Below are 25448 nucleotides of genomic sequence, written 5' to 3'. Positions count from 1 at the left end.
TTGGCACGAAAGTCGCGTACCGCATGGCCGACCCCACACAGGGATCGGGTCGGGTTTCATGAAACCCGACTTTGCCAAAAGTCGGCGACTTTTGAAAATGAATGATCCGTTTCGCTCAACCCTAGAAGAGACGATAAGTGGAGGCAGCTGATGACCGCTAACTCCAAGGAGCAGCCATACCACTTGAAACCACAAGAGGGAGCCTAAGAGCAGAACTCACAAAAGTGCCGCTTACAACCACCGGAGGGAGCCCAAGAGCGGAATTCACAACAGACGTCCCCCAGAGTGTTATCCCTGTACTGTGACGTCGCCCAGAGTGTTATCCCTGTACTGTGACGTCGCCCAGAGTGTTATCCCTGTACTGTGACGTTGCCCAGAGTGTTATCCCTGTACTGTGACGTCGCCCAGAGTGTTATCCCTGTACTGTGACGTCGCCCAGAGGGTTATCCCTGTACTGTGACGTCGCCCAGTGTTATCCCTGTGCTGTGACGTCGCCCAGAGTATTATCCCTGTACTGTGACGTCGCCCAGAGTGTTATCCCTGTGCTGTGACGTCGCCCAGAGTGTTATCCCTGTACTGTGACGTCGCCCAGTGTGTTATCCCTGTACTGTGACGTCGCCCAGAGTGTTATCCCTGTACTGTGACGTCGCCCAGAGTGTTATCCCTGTACTGTGACGTCGCCCAGAGTATTATCCCTGTACTGTGACGTCGCCCAGTGTTATCCCTGTACTGTGACGTCGCTCAGAGTGTTATCCCTGTACTGTGACGTCGCCCAGTGTTATCCCTGTACTGTGACGTCGCTCAGAGTATTATCCCTGTACTGTGACGTCGCCCAGAGTATTATCCCTGTACTGTGACGTCGCCCAGTGTTATCCCTGTACTGTGACGTCGCCCAGTGTTATCCCTGTACTGTGACGTCGCCCAGTTATCCCTGTACTGTGACGTCGCCCAGAGTGTTATCCCTGTACTGTGACGTCACCCAGAGTATTATCCCTGTACTGTGACGTCACCCAGAGTATTATCCCTGTACTGTGACGTCGCCCAGAGTGTTATCCCTGTGCTGTGACGTCGCCCAGAGTATTATCCCTGTGCTGTGACGTCGCCCAGTGTTATCCCTGTACTGTGACGTCGCCCAGTGTTATCCCTGTACTGTGACGTCGCCCAGAGTATTATCCCTGTACTGTGACGTCGCCCAGTGTTATCCCTGTACTGTGACGTCGCCCAGAGTGTTATCCCTGTACTGTGACGTCACCCAGTGTTATCCCTGTACTGTGACGTCGCCCAGAGTATTATCCCTGTACTGTGACGTCGCCCAGAGTATTATCCCTGTACTGTGACGTCGCCCAGTGTTATCCCTGTACTGTGAGATGACTGTTTATTATTCCTGTACTGCAACATCGCTTTACTATCTCTGTGATATTACTTTGTATATTATTTCTCTGTACTCTGACATCACTTAGTAAGTTTATCCTTATACTCTGACATCACTTTTTACGGTACTCCTGTACTGTGACAATACTGTGTATACTCTGTACTAGGACATCCCTGTGTATTGTCCCTGAACTGTGAAATCACTGTGCATTATCCCTGTACTGTGACATCACTTTACACATCAAGTATTCTTCCTCTACTGTGTGTATTGTCCTTGTACTGTGATATCACTTTGTACATTATATCTAAGAATAATAAATCTTTATTTACGGTATATAGCGCCAACATATTCTGCAGCGCTTTACAATTCAGCAGTTCATACACAAGTCATAAGTAACAGTTAAAGATAATACAATTAAAGCAGAGATAATGACGACCCTGCTCGTAAGAGCTTACAATCTACAGAATATCTGTACTGCGACATCACTGTGTATTTTCCCTCTATTGTGATGTCACCGTGTGTTCTCTCTCTGTACTGTGACATTACTTTGTACATTATCCCTTTGACATTGCGGATTGTATTATCCATGTATTATAACATCACTATATTTTAGCCCCTTCTTGTGACATCACTGTGTATATTCTTCTATAATTCTTCTATGGACATTTATTTTTGACTCTTCCTATACTATGACATCACCCAGAGTACTGTCCCTGCGCAGTGACATCACCCAGAGTATTATCCCTGCGCAGTGACATCACCCAGAGTACTGTCCCTGTACTGTGACATCACCCAGAGTACTGTCCCTGCACTGTGACATCACCCAGAGTACTGTCCCTGTACTGTGACATCACCCAGAGTACTGTCCCTGCACAGTGACATCACCCAGAGTACTGTCCCTGCACAGTGACATCACCCAGAGTATTGTCCCTGTACAGGGTATTGTTACAAAACAGGGGTAACAGTGATGTCACATCACAAGAACATTGCTATGTAATATCCTTGTATTGTGACATTACTGAGTATATTATTTATTCTGTGACATCACTTATCTTTGTACTGTGACACTTTTATTCTCCCTCCACTGACATCACTATGTATACCTGTATTGTGATATCACCATGAATATTGTCCTTGTACTATATTGCTGTGTATTTTCCCTGCACAGAGATATCATTGATGTCACAGTTGAAAGATAATTTACAATGATTTAATTCTTCTCACTGTGACATTGGTTAGTACAGTACACCTGTACTGTGACTTTACCCTGTACTGTCTCTGTACGGTGACTTTATTCTGTATTGTCTCTGTACTGTGACTTTACTCTGTATTGTCTCTGTCCTGTGACTTTACTCTGTATTGTCTCTGTCCTGTGACTTTACTCTGTATTGTCTCTGTCCTGTGACATTACTCTGCACTGTTTCTGTCCTGTGACATTACTCTGCACTGTCTCTGTACTGTGACTTTACTCTGTATTGTCTCTGTACTTTACTCTGTATTGTTACTTTACTCTGTATTCTCTTTACGGTGACATTATTCTGTATTGTCTCTGTACTGTGACTTTACTCTGTATTGTCTCTGTCCTGTGACATTACTCTGCACTGTGACATTACCCTGTACTGTCTCTGTACTATGACTTTACTCTGTATTGTCTCTGTACTTTACTCAGTATTGTCTCTGTACTGTGACTTTACTCTGTATTGTCTCTGTACTGTGACTTTACTCTGTATTGTCTCTGTACTGTGACTTTACTCTGTATTGTCTCTGTACTTTACTCTGTATTGTCTCTGTACTGTGACAATACTTTGTACATTCTACACTTGTGTCCAGTACAGAAAATCATTTCACTGTGACACCAGAGTGGATTGTCTCTGTACTGTGCCATCACGTAATTTATTATCCCTCGACTGGGGGGAAATTAATACTGTACGGGAGCTACAAGCGGGGTGATAAGCGTCAGTACTGTATAGGTAATAATTTATACTGTATATGAGGGCATTGCTGGACATCAAAATAGTAATTCATTTTATCTTTGTTACTGTGGCGGGAACAAACGCGAGGCACTAATACTGTGTAGATCACTATGGAGTTTGCAGAATAGTGAGTAGAACTGTGTGTGCTGGTAACACCTGGTCATGACCCTTGTATACTGGTATTTATTAGTATTGGTATAGTGGGAGTTGTTTAGTAAAACTACAGTATTTGTAATATTTGGTAATTGTAGGACTTATTTTGAAGTATTAAAAATATCTTGTTGCTGCATTTACGGAGATATTTGCTATATTTACTTTGTTTTTTTTTTTACATGAACAGACTCTTACAAAGTCACTCATTTGCGCAATCATGCCAGTTGGATGGGTCAGATCTAGTGATGAGCGAGTCTACTCGTTACTTGGGTTTTCCCGAGCATGCTCGGGTGGTCTCTGAGTATTTGTTGGTGCTCAGAGATTTAGTTTTCGTCACCTCAGCTGAATGATTTACAGCTACTACACAGCTTGAATACATGTGGGGGTTCCCTAGCAACCAGGCAACCCCCACATGTATTCAGCCTGTCTAGCAGCTGTAAATCATTCAGCTGCATCAACAAAAACTAAATCTCCGAGCACTTACAAACACTCGGAGACCACCCGAGCATGCTCGGGTAAACAGGAACAACGAGCAACTTTTCTGTGTGACCCATGGGCCTTTGGTTACATCACTTCTTGATTTTTTTTTTCTCTCTAGTTATTCCGATGTAGATTTGCTGCTATGCTTGTTATCATTGTCCTGTTGTATGACTCACAGTTGGTATGACACGTTTTTGTGCAGATGCGGTGTTTGGTTCAGTGCGTTGGTCAAGTTATCGCTTTATCCTCATCTGTGCAAAGAACACTGTTGAAGAAGTATTGAAGTTTGATGCAACTTTATGAATTTACGCTGTGCTGGCATGTCTTGCCAATCTCTTCTAAGCAATCTATATTTATTCAGTCTTTCCAATTGAACGAATTTTTCAAATTTAGCTGAGAATTACATGACATTTTGAGTGGCAAATTTTCTTGGACATCAACTTCTGGGAAGCCTAATCACAAGTAGAAAACATTCAAGACAGACAACTCTTCTTCGCATAGAGTGATGGACTCCAAATTGTTTGGAAATGGCATTATAACACTTCTTAAGATTGCAGGCAGCAACAAATGCTTCTTTACGATTATTGATGATTCATTTTCTCCTTTGCATTGTGCGAACATACTCCTGACCAGCAAATTGCTGAAACTTCTGCTTTTATAGAGGTGGTCACAAGGGATGAGCGAGTATTCTCGTTGGTTGGGTTTTCCCGAGCACGCTCGGGTGGTCTCTAAGTATTTGTTAGTGTTCAGAGATGTAGGTTTCATCGCCAGTTGAATGATTTACAGCTATTAGCCAGGCTGAGTATGTGTGGGGGTTGCCTGGTTGCTAGGGAATCCCCACATGTAATCAAGCTCGTTAGTAGCTGTAAATGATTCAGCTGCCGAGATGAAAACTAAATCTCCAAGCAGTCATAAATACTCGGAGGTTACCCGAGCAACGAGTATACTCGCTCATCATTAGTGGTCACACTTTCTAATGGAAAAAAAAAAAATCAAGAGCATGTGGTAGTAGCACATGGCAGCTACTTACTGCTTCCATAGGAATTAAGAGAGTAAGGTGGTACTTAATTTATAGATTTTCAATAAATCAAAAGAAAAAAGCGAGCTGCAGTGTCCAAAGAGACGCCAAGTAAAAGACTTTCAATCAATGGTAACCCAGTGGGTAAACGGATGTGCACGCGTGAAAATAAGGAATCAAATCATAGCGAATCATAGAACAAACGCGGCAGCACTCACCGGTCCTGTGGGCAGCAGTTCCTTTATTCAAACATGTAGAAAAAACATCTTCACGGCTCGGGGGAACAGGGCAGTGAAAGGAGTGTGCAGGAGGAGACGACGGCCGTTTCGCGCTTGAAACAGCGCTTCTACGGGACCCGTAGACCCTTTGAATAAAGGAACTGCTGACCACAGGACCGGTGAGTGCTGACGAATTTATAGATTTTGCTAACCCTAATGGATGGTTTTTGGCTGCTCCCGTCAAAGCTAGACAGGCTGAATAATACCTTGGGTCCCACCAAGAAAAAGTCTAACGGATCTCAAGGAAATAAATTGATAGAATACACTATAGCATTTAGAAAAAAAAAAAGTTATCGGAGATCGCAAGATGCTCAGGTGACAGATGGTAAATGAGACATCCTAAGTCTTGGCCCCTAATTAACATTGTTCATATCGGCATATAAAACATCTGTAACTTCCCAGTCCAAACAGAATTCCGTGAAGAGAATTACTCCAGTTCTTGACCAATTCATGGACTTGTGTGATCTCAGATGGAAGACCGTCCAAAAACATGACTTGTGTTCATTCAATGCAAATTACTAATTCTGTTTACTGCTTATATCAACGAGGCTAAAAATAAGAAAAACAAAGCACAATCGGGACATCCTAATTTAGAAAAATACAATGTCAGCTGCTGTTGTCGCATTGGCTTATTTTTTTTTCTTTCTGCAATTCCAGAACTTGCGAAAGTTGATAGTTACTTGCTGGTTTCAGTCCCGGTCCATCTGCTCCATCCATAGAGGAGCACACGCTGTCCGTGCTCCTTGGCTGCCGCTCTTGCTCTCGCGCTTTCAGTGGATATGTCATCTATATGAGCTCATCGGACACATTTCCATTGCTTGTAATGCTTTTGGCTTTTCTACAGCCAACGAGGAGGGTGGTGTGGGAAGGGTGGTGGGGGGGGGGGGTATTAAGCCTAATAAACGTTTCTCAAATATCATGTGGATTAAGTTTTTGTTTCACACTTTGTCCACAATTTAAGTTATTTAGTTGCAATGTACAGTGAAAAAATATTTATTTTGGAATCCCCACCCCATAACTTTGACGCTCCAAGTACCTAAACAACGGATGATGACATTAGTGAAAAAAATTTGCATGTATTGCTGGAAACTTTTTTTTATATATTTTTGAGGCGCGTATCAAATCTTTTTTTTCTGTGGTCATCACGACCCCTCTACAGACTAATCAAGAGTGTGAGGAGGTAAAGAACATCAACTAGAGAAGGAACACCATTGCGGGGGAGATAAGACATACTCAGGAAAAATCTACACTAATAGGTCTGTAAAATCACTTGATGGTGGACCGGATAAGGTATTTCTGCAGTTGGCTAAGGTTTTGGCATAACTCTGCCCCCTCTACACCAGGACTCATGAATCGGTAAAAGTCAACGCCACCTGAGGATGATAGTGGAGATGATGGCAGCCCACGGTCACTGGCAGAAGACCAGTCTACTTGAAGATAACTATATAGATTGTTATGGACCATGGGAACCAACAGAAGCTGCTTTTGGGAGGAGATCCTTGTGGACTATTGGGTCCAACAGAAGGTGATTTTGGAGAAGAGATTACTCAGAAGTAATTTATCTTATGCAGTATGGATGTATGGTCAAACTAGCAAAGGGGCAAATAAATCTGCAGTTGACTAAGGTTTTGGAATAATATTAATCCTGGTGTCAAAAAACGTCCTCTTCACCTGATGGTGGCTCACAATTACCAGCTAACTATGGAGGGGATTGACTATGATTCATGGTTAACAGCAGAAGTAAACTCTTCCAAAGGCTGGTTCTGAAAGAGAACCCTGTGGTTTCTGGGGTCCAACAGAAGAGAACGTTGGAGCAGATAACCTGTTTCACATATTCATCGGAATTCATGATCTCACATGTTGCAATAACAAAAGAGTTTGATGGCAAGTGATGAATCCATGGTTTCGCTTGGGACCACGGGTCCTCATCCCGACATTGCATCTACGCTACAATCGGGGTGATAGAAATGTTGCAGACTATTTTTAATAGCTTAAATCCTCCATCACTGGGCAGGCAATGTTATTCTGTTACATGTTTTGGGTGGACATGTCTCAGAAGGACACATCATTTTCGTTTTAAAAGTTGAGGATGATGTACCGGATCGTTTTCTCCTGATTGGGACTAATTGTCTTTTGAGGGTTAATTGTTTAAGGGTTGGGGTTTTTAGATCTGCTCCATCATCAACCTCTGGAGAATATTGTCAGCATATGCCTTATATCTTATGCCTTGTGTATTGACTTGGGGAATGCAGATTATTTACTTAAGATGTTCACAACGCAGAATGTTTTTCCATACAGTCTGCAGAAATGCGGTGCCCTACTCACAGCCGTTGCATGCAGCCAGTATTAATACCATACAGAGCAGCATTCCTTCATGTGCCTCGAATTCTGATCCTCGTAAGTCACCACATTGTCATGTGTCTTCAATTAAAACCCCAGTGGAAGGTGCCTTCTTCGATTGCACAAACCATCTCCTGAGACTGATGGACTCACCAGGGTTAAATCTCTGGGATCTTACTCAATTCATTGGCTTTCTTCTTGGGGTTTGGGTTATAATCTGAAAATCTTTTACAGAAATGGAAATTTAAAGTTTTACTTATCCGTGATCTCATTTCTCAAACTGGATTGTGCAGAAAATATGGAATCATGAACGTAATATGGGGGGTAATGAGGGGCTTCCAATACTGGCAGAAGTCGTACTGGCAATTGGGGGAGTATATGGTATCTTCAGATCATTTCATGGTTTGGGGTATATATGATGATAATCAATCAATAAGACCTATCTAAAGCAGAGACTGGGAGAGGATGCTGATGATCTGGTGACAAAGGCAGCCATTACAGGTGGGATGTATTAAGCATCAAGTGAAATTTGGGTGGCTAATACTCAGTTAGGTTGGGGTTTGTCTGTCCGAGAGAGAAGCTAAATTCAGCACAAAGTTCAGAAAAAAGTTGCTCCAGGTTATTATAAAGAGGTCACAAACCAGCGACTATCGTAGCTTACTGCATATATGGCCGAAAAGATGCAGACGGGTCGGAGTGACCAGGTTGACCATTGTTTACCGCTAAGGGCACCTACAGTGGGCAGATGAACTGGACTTTGGGGCAATGGCAGAAGGTGGCCTGCTCTGATGACTTACCTTTTCTCTTACATCATGTGGACCGCCGGGTGAGTGAGCGGTACTGATCTGGTGAAGAGCTGGCAATATAATGCACTATGGAGGCGGTGTGACACTGGGCAAGCTTGGACATGTACCACCTACCGGGACAAACCAAGTACGGTACCTCCTTTATGGCAGCAGTATTCCCTAATGACCTTGCCCAATGATATGCTCCAATAGTTGTTTGAGGGTCAAGACAAGGCTTAAAAGTGGTTAGATGTCCTTGACAAAGACCGTTCTCAGTCGAAACGTTGGACCTTATCTGTTTTGACTCCTTGCCTGTTCAAAATAAATAACACTGCAGCAAGATGTACAGTCCCATTATCTTATTATTTGTGGTGCTGAGGTTTCTACTTTGAAGGTGACTTATCCCCCAAATCTCAATCCAATCGAGCACTTGTGGGATGTGCTAGAAATATATGGATTAAAAGGATCTACTGCTAACGGAGAGGTAATGGTCGCAGGAGGGACGCCGATCACCGCACATAAGGAAACAGGTAGATCGCGGCTCCTTCCAAGCAGATTTGGCCTGAAGAACGGACCGGGTAACTTCTTTTAGCAGCTTCAAGGCTTTCAAAGTTAGAAGAATTGACAAAAAGGCAGAACAGGAGCACAAGGAGTTATTTTGGCATTGCAATATGCATGTTCATTCTTTTATACTTTTTTTCCAGCACTTTTTCTGGCTTTAGGGTGTTTGTACCAGGTTAACGGAGCTCTGATTTTGGGGCGAGTAATCTGCACATTACTTGTACTATGTATTTATGGTCTGCAGCTTTCAGCCAAATGTGGGCTGTCATGTGGCTGCTTTTTATACCATTCGGGACCTATTTGTGTACTTTTTACCCATTGTCCTAATCCCGAAAAACAGCGTGCTACAACCACCAAGAAGTATGCCAACATCCCACACTGCAGTTAGTTAGGAAGATCAGCTCTGAAGCACAAACTGCTTCTTTAATAAGTGGAATAGACAAAGAGAAATAATCCCAATACAAGTTTAATTAAAGTCTCCTGATTTCGGCAGGAAAAGCCAACCATCTGATGAGTGTATGGTGTGGCTTCCCGATTACAGATGTTAGGGGAGAGTGATCGGGCATCGTATGTATCGATGTCTGATCCTTAGGTTTTCAGAAGAGATAAAGCCGCTGCCAGAGGTTTGTGGCAGAGGCTTTCTCCTCCCTTCTTCAAAACACACGAATGCCCAGCTGTGCGCTCGTGTATGCAGGGGGTAGTCGGGAGAGACCGTTTTCTACCAAATGAATATTAAGACTCTAAAAATGATTTTTTTTTTTTTAAACTCAATAAAGGCTGACGCTCTGCTCGGTGTGTACTGCATATAAGATTTATTTACAGTCCTTAACTGGGCACTTATTACAAGAAGTCCAACGTAACACAGAGTAACAAATACACAAAGTGTTAAAACGAGTTAAAAAATAAAAAATAAAGTTTTGCATTTGTTTCTTTCTAGATGCAAAAGTGACGGAGCGGGGAAACCTTTATCTTACAAAATACATTAAAAAAAAGGAAAAAAATCATACAAAAAAAACACAACACGTGCAAAGTGTCAGTCTCACGTGCGACTATTAAAAAGATTGATACAAAGGAGCGCACACACAAACGGGGGAGGAAAGGACTGATACAAATAGAGATATCGAAGCAGAGGATTTCAAGTTTCATATATAGGTATTTGTGTGTTTTTGGCACTGTGCGCTGAAGACTACATCAATTTATGTGGTCAGAAACAAAATCCCATAAAATCCAAAAAAAAAAAAAAAAAAGAAGTCCTAGAAAGCCCCTGGCTAATCCTCTATTGCCCCTTGGTTATATCTATAGCTGGGAAAGTAATGGGAGGTTATTGCCCAGCTGTTATCAGCTCCTACATGGCCATAATGCAGGGGTGTCAATCTGCATTCCTCGAGGGCTGCAAACAGGTCATGTTTTCAGGATTTCCTTGTACTGCACAGGTGATAATTTAATCACCTACACAAATAATGAGTTGGTGATTAAATTATCACCTGTGCAGTACAAGGAAATCCTGAAAACATGACCTGTTTGCAGCCCTCGAGGAATGCAGTTTGACACCCCTGCCATAATGCCTCTGTATAAGTAGGCAGAACTGCCAGCGAGTCTAGGGCAAGGGATCACAACACAACTAGACAGATTTGTCATTCAGATGCCTGGGAAAGCTGGGTGACATTGCAGAAAAGATAAAACTGAAACTACTGACGAGTTGTTGTTTTTTTTTTTTTTGTTTTTTTTGTGGATTTTATGGTAAAGTGGTACATGGGGGTTTGGTTCCTGGTAACCCCATACCTGCCGAGGTGAGACGTTTATGGCTGTTTCTGCAGGGAGAAGGGTAAATTAACACGCGATCGACGACATAAGAAGATACAAAAATTATTTATATACAGTACAAACCTTGTAATAGAAGATCGACATATTAACAGTTTAAAATGACTCCAGTCAAGAGAGAGAAAATATCACAAGTGGTAATAAGAGAAGGATTTCATACTTTTTTTCGGTCCCCTAAACACACAGAGAGAGAAAAAAAAAAGTGGCGGGTGGGATAAAAAACCTTGTTTTATCGTCGGAGGAATTGATGTGGGGTGTCCAGTGACGGCAACTCACAAACTATGTACATGGCGGACTCCGAACGCTCCTTCATTACGCCCGTCCTGTAGCTTTAAGTGCATGTGCTTTGCATACGACGTGTAGTGCATTTCTAGGTATGTACAATAAGGAGGGCCGACCCCGCACCCTGCGGCCGATACCCCGGGCTCTGCCCTCCTCGGAGTGTTGTGTGGGGGGAAAAAACGATACGATAAGAGATTAAAAAGCACCGCACTGCACTATAAAAACTAAGCACGAGGCCAAATACTGCACTAATAGAGGGGAGAAGGAAAACTGTAAACTGCTCGGCCTGAAGAGCTCAGACTTACTGCTTGCTCCACCCTTACGCTCCGCTCCCGTCTCCCTCTTTTGTAGTAAACATTTCTTTTTGGGGAATGTTTCGTTTTAGCTGCATAAGAATTACTTGGTCTCCCAAAAAAAAACCCCTAAAGGCTTAAGATTCCAAAAACGTCATCTCCGGCACTGCCGCAACAATAGTTACCAAGTGCCGGAAGCGAAGAGGATCTATAAAGGAGGGACCGTACGGCGGTCCCGGGGGTGAACGGCAGACGTCAGCCGTCTGGAAGGACGGGGCACTTAACCACTGGGCACAAAGGAAAAAACACAGTCCTTCCTAGAAAGAGGCGACATGGCCGATGGCCTCGCGAAGATGACGGCATCCTAGGCGTCCGATATACAGCTCTGGATCTTGTCCATCCACTGCTGGGCACTTTGTGCGTCCTGAGCACAGAAATTGTACACTCGCTTGCTGGTTTTTACCTGGAAGGAGACAAATATCAGTCTATAAGGAGTCATGGCTGCCTCTGCAAGGTGACGAACCAAAAGTTTAAAGCCTATAAACAACTCTGACCTTGTGGGAGAAGTAAAACGTAAATACGATTTTCCAGGTTGGAGGACACCTTTCATTAACACAATTGCACTAGGTTTTAGCCCACAATCGTCATTACTCTTTACCCTAATGTGCAGGTTGCAGCCTGGTCCAAGTTTCCGATTTTTCTCTTGTAGAGTTACTCACCTCTCCAAGATCCGGCACCGAGTGCGCCATCCTCCCTGCTGCTGCCAACTCTCTACCCTGGACCATTTAGCCTCCTATTTCACTGCACCACACTGCTAGCTGTCCCACCAGACATAGTCGGCTCTGCTATACTACCCCTGTAAACCTCCTGACATAATCGGCTGTGCTACACACTCACAGTGTCTCTTGTTATACTCGGTTCTGCTCTATAGCCATTGTGTGCCTCCTCATATATCTAGCTCTGCTATGTCGCTGGGCTCTGCTACATTGTTACCGAGTGCCTCCTGCCATACTCAGCCCTACTAGATCGCTGGGCTCGGTTTAATTATTACTGAGTGCTGTCTCGCATATCTAGCTCTGCTACGTCGCTGGGCCCTGCTACATTGCTGCCGAGTGCCTCCTCACATATCTAGCTCTGCTACATCGCTGGGCTCTGCTACATTTTTACCAAATGCCTTCTCGCATATCTAGCCCTGCTATGTCACTGCTCTGCTACATTGTTACCGAGTGCCTCCTGCCACACTCAGCTCTGCTACAGCACTGGATTTTGTTAAATTGCTAGACCGTAGCTTCACAAGTACTCAAGTATGCTACCGCACTCAGTGAGTTTTTTTGAGCTGCTCATCTCCGCTACATCACTGGATTCTGCTACAAAGCTTCAGTAAGCCTGATTTAATTCTCCGTTAATAAACTCTACATCTCTGGTTGCCGTACGGTTTCTACAGCCTCCTAGTTTCAACCGGACTGCCCTGCTACACCCCGTCATCAGTGAGTGCTGTATTCCATCTACTCTTTTGGACAGTGGACTTTAAAGATCACCCTCATCTGGTGACTTAATAAGTCGTGTCTCGAGCAGTCACATATGTTGCACTTATTTCCTCTTCATGTGCTTTCCTCCTCCTCAATAGCCCGTGTTCACTGCCCTCCCTGAGACTGTAAATGCTTTCCACCCTGTCCACAATCAGAAAATCTATGTACAATCTCCTCCCCACTGCTATCGCTAAGGGAGCAGAGAGCTGTGATGAGCAAGAACGCTGAGGATTTGTAACGTAACTGCAAAGCTCTCTGCTAGATAAAGGACTTAGACTCTAAAGCAAAACGATAGAACATTTTTTTTGTTCTTGGGAAGCAAATAAATAATCTGTGAGAAGGTGTACATAGCCTTTAACTAAAGAAAATTTCACCGAATTGCTCAAGTATCCTGAAATATAGCAGAAAACATGGAGGAGGACGAGACTCTGGGTGACCCGAGTGACACAGAAATGAAACCTAATCCAACTAGTAATGGAAGCAATATCTGTTCTCATGGGGTAGCCACTTTGGAGCCCCCTATTAGGCACCTCGGGGGCTGTTTAGAGAGAGTTCAGGAACTATCATGACATTTGTAATCTCTCCTAAAGTACAAGTATCCGTCCTGGTGACCGGTCGCCTGTAAATCACGCGTTGCGTCATGCTCCTCATCTGCAGGAGGAGTACAATCTAATTACCACCCCAAGCTCCGGCACCATTTTCCAGGAATTCTCCCTCACCGACTGTCCAGAAAAGGGGACGTGATATTGGACGGGTACACCGCTCCCGTGACCCCGCAACATTGTTTCTATAGTCACGGACGGTTCTATTTCTGAACGCTCCACGCCGGCCGCTGATGTCATGGGCTGGAATTTTCGGGCCCCACCCAACCATTCCCCAGGTCCCAGATGGCATCTGGAAAGAAGCTATAACATGTCTGCATCCACAAGGAATGTATTGTTTCATCCTATTCTCTGCTTCTAATTACATCGAAACGTTGCCTGTAGCTTTACATGCTTCTTGTTTCCATACCAGGACCTTGTCCAACGTGTTCGGTCACGGACGCCGATGGGGCACGAAAATAAGAACACACGGAATCAAACAGATTCCCCCAAAGTAGCGCGTCGCCTTGTGCCGTCAGAGATCCACTGCCCAAACTTTTCCAACTTAGTTTTTCCCTAGTGTATTAGTAAGTTACGTTGGTCCGGACACTGAAGGCTGCAGCTCTCTCTTCCTCTACCTTTGCAGAATTCCCAGCACAACCTCAGACATTAATTAGCTGCTGGGAAAACTCCCCCAATTCTCGTCACCCCTCCAGGGGTGTAATCTCATAGTATCTCCATACTTTCCTTGATGATCAGCTATCCCATCCCGGACAAGTTACGAGAAGACCCGGCACACCGCAGAAGATGAAGCCGACGGACAGACAAGTAGCAAAACAGAGGTCAGCAAGGGAATCGTGCAAACTAAGGGCCTAGCTAATATATTATTCATTATTGCATTTGCGCCTTTTTTTGCCTAATTTTTCATATTTGTAGCCCATTTTTGATTTGCACCAATTTTGTCTTTCAATTTGCGAAATTTTTACTTTAATGTTCCCCAATGTGAACGCAGTTTTTTGTTTTCCAGATGATTCATCAAATACAATTTTTTTTTTTTTAAAGTTGCAAATTTTTGATGCCCACGTACTCCAGTCACTCGCAGCCTCGTCAGTGATTTTATGTGCGCCTCAAATGTTTGACCGTTTTAGCAAAACAAGGAACTTATTTCTCTAAAAAGGCAAAATAAAGTGGTAAGAGGCAATTCTGCACAAAGTTCATGAACCCCTTGTGCCATGGTGAAAAATTTGACACACAAAGGAAACAAAAACCAATAGGTGGAAAAAACAAAAAAAAACAAAACCCACAAATGATGAAGGTCTCTAAGTCCACATGTCACGAAACAGCGGAGCAGCTCTGGGCTCCACGTGCTGTGCAGCGCCCGTTCCGTGAGGCTGCCGGCGGCCGCTCCGCGACTCGCTGGTGTTTGTTTTTCCATCAGCGGTTTCTGCTTTCCATTTGTCAGTCTGTATCTGTTTTGTCAGGTACGGTAATTGATCTCAGCTCTGGGTTTCTATTCTCATCCTCACATATTTTCGCCTTGTTAAGCTCAAGTTACGATCCTCATAAAAACACATGGGAAGTGATTTATAACAGAAAGGAGCTAGAGGAAGAGACGGCAAATTAAAGGGATCATCCGACTCTTGGGGAAATAAAGCGTAATCACGTTGTATTGAAAGTTCTGCAACATTTTCAGCTTAAATTCCTCACTATTTTCATATCATCTCCATGCGTCAGTGATGGAGCACATTACAAGGGGCAGTACAGCCACCTAAAATGTTCTAGAAACAGATTATAATGCTCTAAAATATCAATAGTAGTAATAGTCACCAATCCCTCACCACTCACAGCCCTGTGCGCTGTTCTTTCTGCTCCATCCAGGACTTTGCTACAGGGATCACATGTCACCACTGGACCAGCAGGAGACCAGAGATGTTCTTCTTGCTCCAGCTAGGACTTTGCCACAGCGATCACGTCATCGCTGGACCAGTTGGAGACCACAAGTGTTCTTCCTGCACCAGCCAGGGCTTTGCTGCAGCGATCACATGTCACCACTGGACCAGCAGGAGACCAGAGATGTTCTTCTTGCTCCAGCTAGGACTTTGCTACAGCGATCACATCATCGCTGGACCAACGGAGACCAGAGATGTTCTTCTTGCTCCAGCTCAGACTTTGCTGCAGCGATCACATGTCACCACTGGACCATCGGGAGACCAGAGATGTTCTTCTTGCTCCAGCCTGGACTTTGCTGCAGCGATCACGTCACCACTAGACCATCGGGAGACCAGAGCTGTTCTTCTTGCTCCAGCCTGGACTTTGCTGCAGCGATCACGTCACCACTAGACCATCGGGAGACCAGAGCTGTTCTTCTTGCTCCAGCTAGGACTTTGCCACAGCGATCACGTCATCGCTGGACCAGTTGGAGACCACAAGTGTTCTTCCTGCACCAGCCAGGGCTTTGCTGCAGCGATCACATGTCACCACTGGACCAGCAGGAGACCAGAGATGTTCTTCTTGCTCCAGCTAGGACTTTGCTACAGCGATCACATCATCGCTGGACCAACGGAGACCAGAGATGTTCTTCTTGCTCCAGCTCAGACTTTGCTGCAGCGATCACATGTCACCACTGGACCATCGGGAGACCAGAGATGTTCTTCTTGCTCCAGCCTGGTCTTTGCTGCAGCGATCACGTCACCACTAGACCATCGGGAGACCAGAGCTGTTCTTCTTGCTCCAGCCTGGACTTTGCTGCAGCGATCACGTCACCACTAGACCATCGGGAGACCAGAGCTGTTCTTCTTGCTCCAGCTAGGACTTTGCCACAGCGATCACGTCATCGCTGGACTAGTTGGAGACCACAAGTGTTCTTCCTGCACCAGCCAGGGCTTTGCTGCAGCGATCACATGTCACCACTGGACCAGCAGGAGACCAGAGATGTTCTTCTTGCTCCAGCTCAAACTTTGCTGCAGCGATCACATGTCACCACTGGACCATCGGGAGACCAGAGATGTTCTTCTTGCTCCAGCCAGGACTTTGCTGCAGCGATCACGTCACCACTAGACCATCGGGAGACCAGAGATGTTCTTCTTGCTCCAGCTAGGACTTTGCTACAGCGATCACATCATCGCTGGACCAACGGAGACCAGAGATGTTCTTCTTGCTCCAGCCCGGACTTTGCTGCAGCGATCACATGTCACCACTGGACCATCGGGAGACCAGAGATGTTCTTCTTGCTCCAGCCAGGACTTTGCTGCAGCGATCACATGTCATCGCTGGACCAGCGGAGACCAGAGATGTTCTTCTTGCTCCAGCTCAGACTTTGCTGCAGCGATCACATGTCACCACTGGACCATCGGGAGACCAGAGATGTTCTTCTTGCTCCAGCCTGGACTTTGCTGCAGCGATCACGTCACCACTAGACCATCGGGAGACCAGAGCTGTTCTTCTTGCTCCAGCCTGGACTTTGCTGCAGCGATCACGTCACCACTAGACCATCGGGAGACCAGAGCTGTTCTTCTTGCTCCAGCCAGGACTTTGCTGCAGCGATCACATGTTACCACTGGACCATCGGGAGACCGGAGCTGTTCTTCTTGCTCCAGCCAGGACTTTGCTGCAGCGATCGCATGTCATCGCTGGACCAGCGGGAAACCAGTTGTGTTCCTTCTGCTCCAGCGATCACATATCATCGCTGGACCAGCAGGAGACCAGAGGGTGTCTTGGTGCAGGAGTAGCAAGAAATTGACATTTTATAGCATTCTCAATTTGTTTGCTTGACCCAACATATCGAGGCTCAATCTTAATTCTGGCCACACAGCCGAGAGTTTATTACGATGTATCCAGTCTAGAAAATCCTGTGAGATCTCTCTTGTGCCTTGAGTTTTGTACCACGCTGGAGATCTCATACAGGATTGTCTGGACCGAATACATGCATGTTTTCCAATACATATATTTTTGAACAATTTTACTCACATCGAAAAACGCCCTGTCGCTCGCGTGCTTTGGCACTCCGATGGTTGGTGCAGCCGGCACCACTGTTTCCACATCTGCCAGGTCTATGTGTCCTTTACAGCTGGCGTCTTCTCCGGAGTCGTAGTATCGGAGCTGTCGGGAAGGTAAAAGTGCAGTCAATATATGCATCGGATTCCTACCTTCATGCACTGTATTCAATAGCATAGGATATCATGCATAAAAATTATATTAAACACACACACTGTGCGGTATAGTTTTCACCTTGGTTAATATTTTAACTGTCGCCTTCTTACCTGATGCTTGGTGACATCAAGTACAAACCAACGTGGCTTCCAACCTTTCAGCAGCGCCCCTCTCTTATACAAGATTCCTTCAAATGATCTGCACGAGGTGAAGAGACACAGCGACATTAATCTCTATTAATAAGAACATTTATTTTTTAATTATTTTTTTTTCATGTAACCTTCGAACCTCCCCAATTGCTGCTGCTCCACGGATTCCGCAAGAGTTTTTCATTTTCTTCTGTGCTCCTCCTTTCCAAAAGCAATGCAAACTTTGCCTTCTACCAACTGGGCGTATACCGCAGGACTGCTATGTGTTTTGATTGGCCATTGCCCAGAGAATAAGTAAACGCCCACAGAGTGAAGTCCTGCGGTATACGCCCAGTTGGTAGAAGGGAAAATTTGCATTACCTTTGGAATGGAGGAGCACAGAAGAAAAGGAACAACTTCTTCCGGAATCGGTGGAGCAGCAGCAACTGGAGGAAGTTCTAAGGTTTGTTTTAAAGGGTCATTTCCATTATTAAATGGCACTTGGGGGATCAGTGAAGATCCATCTCCTGGGACCAGCAATGGACCCCACCGGTCTGCAAGATATCCCTTATCCTTAGGATACTCTTAAATATCGGGCAGCAGCTGTCAGCAATGCGGATGAGAGCGAGGAGCTGCACCCAGACCCGATCACGTCTGCAAGTGGAGGACGACTGGCCAGATAAGTCCAAGTTTTCATAGCCCCGGAGAGATTTCCCGCACCTGTTCTCTTCATTCTTGGAGGTAAAATGATTGTATAGTGTTGCCGATCTCCGGTCAACCCCGTTGGAAGGTGAAGATGTGATGTTCTGGTCGTCTCCTAAGCCGCTGTCTGGCAGATGCACCATGGACGTCTTCTGATAAGACTGCAGGTTGGCGGACATCAGGCTGGCCGGGTTCCTCTACATCAAACATAGCGGGAGAGAAATCAACGTCATCAATGCTCTGACTGCCTGGGGGGGAGAGAGTGCTGTTCTTTTTAACCTTCGCACCCACACAGGAGCGCTCACTTTTTATTTATTTTTTTTCCTATACAAATGATCCGGTCATTTATATGCTCCCTGGAATAGTGCTAAAAACAGTAAAATAATCCACATAAAACAAACCCTCGTGCCGTCACCTCGGTGAAAAAAAACAAAAATGTTTGGGCTGCTAAAAAAGCAAAGTGGCAAGAAGGAAAAAAATCAAAATAAAAAATTGGCAGGTCACTTTGAATATTATATATATTCTACACAGAAATGTCAGATACTAATGAGGTTTGTTATGACTTTTATGGGAAAATTCCTGCTAAAATCCCCTTAAAAACACATGAAATAATAATAAAAGGCAAATAATAAAGTGGTTCTGAATTGCAACGTGTGATAAATGGTTGTCTGTGCTTTTACTATCGGGCCGGCGCAGGACCCTGGTATTTACATTCTCCTTCTTGGCGTCCTCCTTCAGCTTGACCTTGGCCTTCTCCCACAGAAGCTGCCACCGCTCGGAGCTCTGATTTAGCATGCTCTCCAGCCTGTCGATCTCCTGCGGGGGGGACACAACGTTACTCTATCAGCTCATCATATACTGGGGGGTTACATCTTTATGGATCTCCCCGACTCCAGAACCTTCAGATGACACGAGCGGCGCTCCCAGCCAAAATTAATATTCACTTTTCACTTTTTTTTTTATTATTATTATTTTGACTTGTACCAAAAGGCAACGAAAGGAATCATTTTATGGAATGGGGGCTCGGACGCCGCTTCCTCTCCTCGACCTATTGTTCTGACATCTAGATGGGAACGTAACTTAGACACATTCTTGGGATGTAGGAAAGGAAGCGATCGACATAAAAAGGTTTGGTCTGCGGTTGTAAAAACCTCTCAAACGGCATGGAAAAATACCGGAGGAGCTGATGGAGCAGCATTTAGTGCACCGTCCTCAGGGGCCGAGGGTGGGAAAGGCGATACCTGCGCTGCTGGCCCGCCGGTTAGGGACCGACTACCCTGTGCCCCGTCCTGGCTGGCCGGAGCCCCGCGCAGTAACGTGATGCAATGGTCATCTCACGGCCAAATCCCAGGGAACCTTCTGCTTTACAAATTTGTGGGGGCGGAAAAGAAACAGAAGGGTTTTCCAAGTTGTAAATTCTTCACCTGGAGATCTACTTGAAATGCAGAGTCGACGATGGGCCCAAAATAGTTTTAGGTTATGAGCTTGTGGGCGTGCATACTTCTGCAACAACTGATCTCTAGTAATCCAATGCACGTAAAACAGAAAATCCTGCAATTCTTCCATCATCTGTGGTGTTACATAGGACTGCAGGCAACATCTACTACATTATATGTAGTCAGAAAGTTATCACTGTGTGATATGTGGTGTTGCATAGGACTGCAGGTAACATCTACTACATTATGTGTAGTCAGAAAGTTATCAGGGTGCTATCTGTGGTGTTACACAGGACTGCAGGTAACATCTACTACATTATGTGTAGTCAGAAAGTTATCACTGTGTGATGTGTGGTGTTGCATAGGACTGCAGGTAACATTTACTACATTATATGTAGTCAGAAAGTTATCAGGGTGCTATCTGTGGTGTTACACAGGACTGCAGGTAACATCTACTACATTATATATAGTCAGAAAGTTATCACTGTGTGATATGTGGTGTTACATAGGACTGCAGGTAACATCTACTACATTACGTGTAGTCAGAAAGTTATCACGGTTCTATCTGTGGTGTTACACAGGACTGCAGTTCGCATCTACTGTTATCTCAACTCAGACATTACTGTGTTATCAGTGCTGTTATATAGGACTGCAGGTGACATACATTATATGAAGTTATAAAGTTATTACGGTGCTATCTGTTGTATTACACAGGACTGCAGGTGACGTCTACAATATTTGTCCTCAGAGCTAGTGTTATTTGCTGTGTTACATAGGACTGCAGGTAACAAACTACATTTTACTGTATTCAGAACAGTCACTGTTATGTGTGGTCATACATAGGACTGCAGGGGACATCTACAATATTTGCTCTCAGTCATCACTGTTATCTGTGGTGTTACATAGGACATCTACTACATTATCTATACCCAGAGTTAGCTCTGGTGTTACATAGGACTGCAGGGGACATGTACTATATTATTTATACCCAGAGTTAGCTCTGGTGTTACATAGGACTGCAGTTTGTGATCAGCGATATCCCACGATACGTTGTTTTTTGGGGGGCTCCCTGGACTAATGAGGTGATCAGGCCAGCGCTCTGCACATTCACTACAATACGCCGCTGTGATGCTTCATATTCAGTTACTGTCTGGAGTTTCCTCCGAGACAAAGGTGTAAGGGCCGGAGCTGGGAGCGGAGGCTCATGTGACAATGACCCTCAGATTAGGGAACACGAGAAGGAAATTGCTTCCGAGAATTAGATGGAGGCTTAGAGGACACTGGAGGAACGCTTTTGTTCCTTTTCCTGGGATGAAGGAGAAGACACAATATGGGGAGGGAGTCGCACGCTGTGCGGAGGCTGCAGGGTCTCGGGTCCGTTCCTGAAGTCACCTTATTTCTAAAAGAACAGGAAATGGTGTAAATCAGAAGACCTTACCGTCATCAGGTGCGTGATGGCGTCCGGCTGCACTCTGGCCACATTGTCATAACACGGCCACACCACTTTCCTCTTCCCCTGCTGAGATGTCTCCTCCACCTGTTCTTCAGACGTGTGCAGCCGAGACGGGACGGTCGTCCAGTCATAGGAGGGACCCGAGGCCAAGGTCTCCTCCGTGTAATACTCCCACTTCCTCAGGGTGGAGATGTTGGCGCTTGGTTTTAGAGGCTGGAAGAGACAATACAAGGGAGGTTGTAGAGGTGGAGGCCCGACGACGTGGCCGTTGCCTCGTTTCCTTCTTGTACCTCCACTTCCGTTGGCGCATAGAGATAGTTGAAGAAGACGGGGCTCTTCCTGTGCGTCCGCTCAATGTGTTCCCAGATGCAGATCCCTCTCCTCGTGTGCTTGTCGCCTTTATCCTCAAATAAGGTGCCTGCAACGAAAAAAGGTCTCACGGTCAGAGGGAAGACGAGGCTGCAGAAAACACTTATTATTAACTGTCCGGGCACAAAATCCAGAAACACTCTGCAATAAAAAGGAAATAAAAAAACTTTGGTAACTTTCTAGTAGACTGTTGCACACAGAAAAAATGGTGTAAACTGCCCCAAATCTGTAGCGTACCGACTTCCCCTCTGTCGCTGCAGCTTAATTATTTGATACAAATTTCTCCAAATTTTCAAGGATTTTTATTTTTTTTAAATTTAGATAAGAGCCTGAGACCAAAGTCTCAAATGTTGCAAATAGGGAGACTAGCGCACCACCTGCCAAACATTAATGTAGAATTTTGCAGCAATTGTCTTCATTTACGGCAGCAATCGGCAGGATCATTACTGATAAAGTTCACGTCTATTGATAAATATGTATCCAACCAATCACAACGATGCAAGCCATCATGATCATCGTGACTCTGGGGAGGATGTCCAAAAACCGCAGCGTCTTTCTATTCATCAGTCACATTTTGCAGTGTAACTCCCAACGATACACCGCACACCTGAAGGAGCAGATGTTGAAGGATACCCCGCACCCTTGACAAGGAGCAGATGTTGAAGGATACCCCGCACCCCTGACAAGGAGCAGATGTTGAAGGATACCCCGCACCCCTGACAAGGAGCAGACGTTGAAGGATACCCCGCACCCCTGACAAGGAGCAGATGTTGAAGGATACCCCGCACCCCTGACAAGGAGCAGATGTTGAAGGATACCCCGCACCCCTGACAAGGAGCAGACGTTGAAGGATACCCCGCACCCCTGACAAGGAGCAGACGTTGAAGGATACCCCGCACCCCTGACAAGGAGCAGACGTTGAAGGATACCCCGCACCCCTGACAAGGAGACACGAAAGAGCACAGTGAGGTCAAAAATACTTTGTTAAATCACAGTAATAAGCAAGTGCTAGTCAAAAGATGGAAAAAACAGGGTATTTAGTTGATACTTTTTTTTTGCAAAAAAATGTATACTAAGCTGCTCCACCAATCGTCAAGGTATACCCATATAGAGCAGTCCTAACTAATGTATATAATCCCTATCTGATGTATTTAAAAACCTGATCATCTGTATAGTATCTGTATAAGCAAGGTTCAGAGAGAGAATATCCATGTGGACATGCAGGATGGAACAGCTTTGATGCAAATGACCCATAAGGAGTGGTGGACTCCCTAGTCTTGTAGAAACAAGAGAACAATTATAGAACCAGAAACACATGGGCTACTTGCACACTGAACAAGTCTGTAGGAACATGTTCAAAGACCACCAAGGGAGAGAGGGAATATCCATGTGGACACGCTGGATGGAACAGCTTAGGTGCAAATGACCCATAAGGAGTGGTGGACTCCCCAGTCTTGTAGAAACAAGAGATGGATATTCCCTCTCTGAACCCTGCTTATACAGGTACTATACAGATGATCAGGTTTTTAAATACATCAGATAGGGATTATATACATTAGTTAGGACTGCTCTATATGGGTATACCTTGACGATTGGTGGAGCAGCTTAGTATACATTTTTTTGCAAAAAAACGTATCAACTAAATACCCTGTTTTTTCCATCTTTTGACTAGTACTTGCTTATTACTGTGATTTAACAGAGTATTTTTTACCTCACTGTGCTCTTTTGTGTCTTCAGGTTTCTTGTGGTGTGTGAACAGGTTCCTACAGACTTGTTCAAGTAGCCCATGTGTTTCTTCTTCTTCTACCTCTGACAAGGAGCAGATGTTGAAGGATACCCTGCACCCCTGACAAGGAGCAGACGTTGAAGGATACCCCGCACCCTGACAAGGAGGAGACGTTGAAGGATACCCCGCACCACTGACAAGGAGCAGATGTTGAAGGATACCCTGCACCCCTGACAAGGAGCAGATGTTGAAGGATACCCCGCACCCCTGACAAGGAGCAGATGTTGAAGGATACCCCGCACCCTTGACAAGGAGCAGATGTTGAAGGATACCCCGCACCCCTGACAAGGAGCAGACGTTGAAGGATACCCCGCACCACTGACAAGGAGCAGACGTTGAAGGATAACCCGCGCCCCTGACAAGGAGCAGATGTTGAAGGATACAGCTACAAAACAGTATGGGTCCAATTCTTCATTTGTGCAAAATCCAAAAATGTTCCTAAATTTTGTCTTTAAACGTTTTTTTCCCCAAACATTTTTAGTGCAAAAAGTTGCATGTTCCGCTACAAGGTTGCAAAATTTGCACAAAACTTTCCGACATGAGAAAAACATGAAACAAACAAACAAAAAAGACAAAACTGCAATAATGAATTGGGCTTTCATTTGTGGATGTGCTTTATACAATAAGCCCGAGCTTGTTTCATTAGTACTCGCCCCCGCCCCGGCTATAATCCATGTGTAATGGTGTGTGGTGTCAGAAGCCGCCGGTCCATGGTGCAGGCAATTGCTGCCTCATCAGTGAGTTATAATGGAGAGGACATAAATTCTGGATTCTGCACATTCCTCCCATAGCTCCTCCAGTCATCGACCTTCACTTCCCTAAACATGACTTGCAATTATTGAGGTCCTCTGTGGAATGATGGGAGCTGCGGTGGGAGGGGAAGGATCAGTGCCGCCGTCACATACCGTGCTCCAGTCGCTCGTAGTCAGAGTCCAGCAGGAAGGTCTTGAAGCGATTGGAGACGTGATGAAATGCCAGGAACTTCAGATAGTGACGGTTGAACTCGAACTCTGTGGGATACTGATTGTGTATCTGCAAAACAAAAAAATGGGAGGGTGTCAGGGACAGACACCACATCGGATCGAGCATGTGGCTACTGAGCCGCCGATGGTCACGATGAGTGGAGTGTTGCGCTGCTTAAGTGAGCAGAGCTGGATCACCCCTTTAAAACACATACAAGACTGTGTACAGTGACCGTAAACTTGCTTGCAGAGAACAAACTGACACATGTAAACTTGCTTACGAGTTTAGCTTGTGCTTAGTGGCTAAAAATCCCTCCTAATCTAATCCCACTTACACTGCTGAGACTTAACTACAACGCAGCAGTGTAGGAGGCAAAGCTAGGCGTGGAACGTGTTTATGGACACTTTTTGGAGTATACACTCATGAAGCGTTAGCCTAGCCATGCCACAGTCAGGATAGATGTCAAGCCGCCGTCTAGCATAAACAGCAATTGCCCAAAAAAATAAAAAATTCACGTCATGTTTTCTTCTGAGGTTTCCTGTACAGTTAGAGCGTATGCACACACAACGACTAGACGGACAGACCGCTGGCCTCCACCTGGTAAATGGAGGCCTATGGAAACGTTAGGGTGAACGGGGTCATATTGAGACCAGTAGGGTCCTGTGACATGCAAATCGCAAATTGTCAAAACCAGTTGGTTTGGTTCACTCTGCCGAGTGCTCCTGTGTTTTATATGAGAGCCACCGCCGGACATCTGGGGGAACAAAAGATTCGGTCGTCGGAAATCGTACATGCTGGATTCTTATATCCTCCCCCAAAAAATAGTCCAGGGCCCCGGTACGCATTTGACTGTTGGCCGAACCCATCGATATCGGCAGGTTGGGTTGACATTAGTCTTATGTGTTTGGGTGGGGGTGGGGGGGGGGGGCTTTAGTTGTGTCATAATGTTTCCCGAGTGCCGGCTCACAAAACCCAGGAGCGTCCGAACAGTGACAT

The 25448-nt window shown here is 45.2% G+C and overlaps 1 protein-coding gene across 4 annotated transcripts in view; it reads right to left on the bottom strand.

The window, feature by feature from the left end:
• Positions 1-10659: 10659 nt before the first annotated feature.
• SBF2 (SET binding factor 2) overlaps positions 10660-25448 on the bottom strand; it is a 254030-nt gene continuing 239241 nt past the window's right edge. For 3 of the 4 annotated variants that reach the window (XM_069738854.1, XM_069738853.1, XM_069738855.1), the window contains 8 exons: positions 24395-24521; positions 21625-21752; positions 21320-21547; positions 19157-19261; positions 18464-18642; positions 17726-17813; positions 17433-17564; positions 10660-11819 (listed from right to left, as the gene is read on the bottom strand). In XM_069738854.1, the coding sequence (XP_069594955.1) occupies positions 11721-11819; positions 17433-17564; positions 17726-17813; positions 18464-18642; positions 19157-19261; positions 21320-21547; positions 21625-21752; positions 24395-24521 (1086 nt within the window). In that variant the 3' untranslated portion in view covers positions 10660-11720. The remainder of the gene's footprint in view (positions 11820-17432; positions 17565-17725; positions 17814-18463; positions 18643-19156; positions 19262-21319; positions 21548-21624; positions 21753-24394; positions 24522-25448) is intronic. The other variant, XM_069738856.1, reaches the window with a different exon arrangement.

This window comes from Ranitomeya imitator, chromosome 9 (genome assembly GCF_032444005.1).
Source record: "Ranitomeya imitator isolate aRanImi1 chromosome 9, aRanImi1.pri, whole genome shotgun sequence".
NCBI lineage: Eukaryota > Metazoa > Chordata > Amphibia > Anura > Dendrobatidae > Ranitomeya > Ranitomeya imitator.
This window is presented reverse-complemented; position numbering and strand designations above follow the sequence as displayed.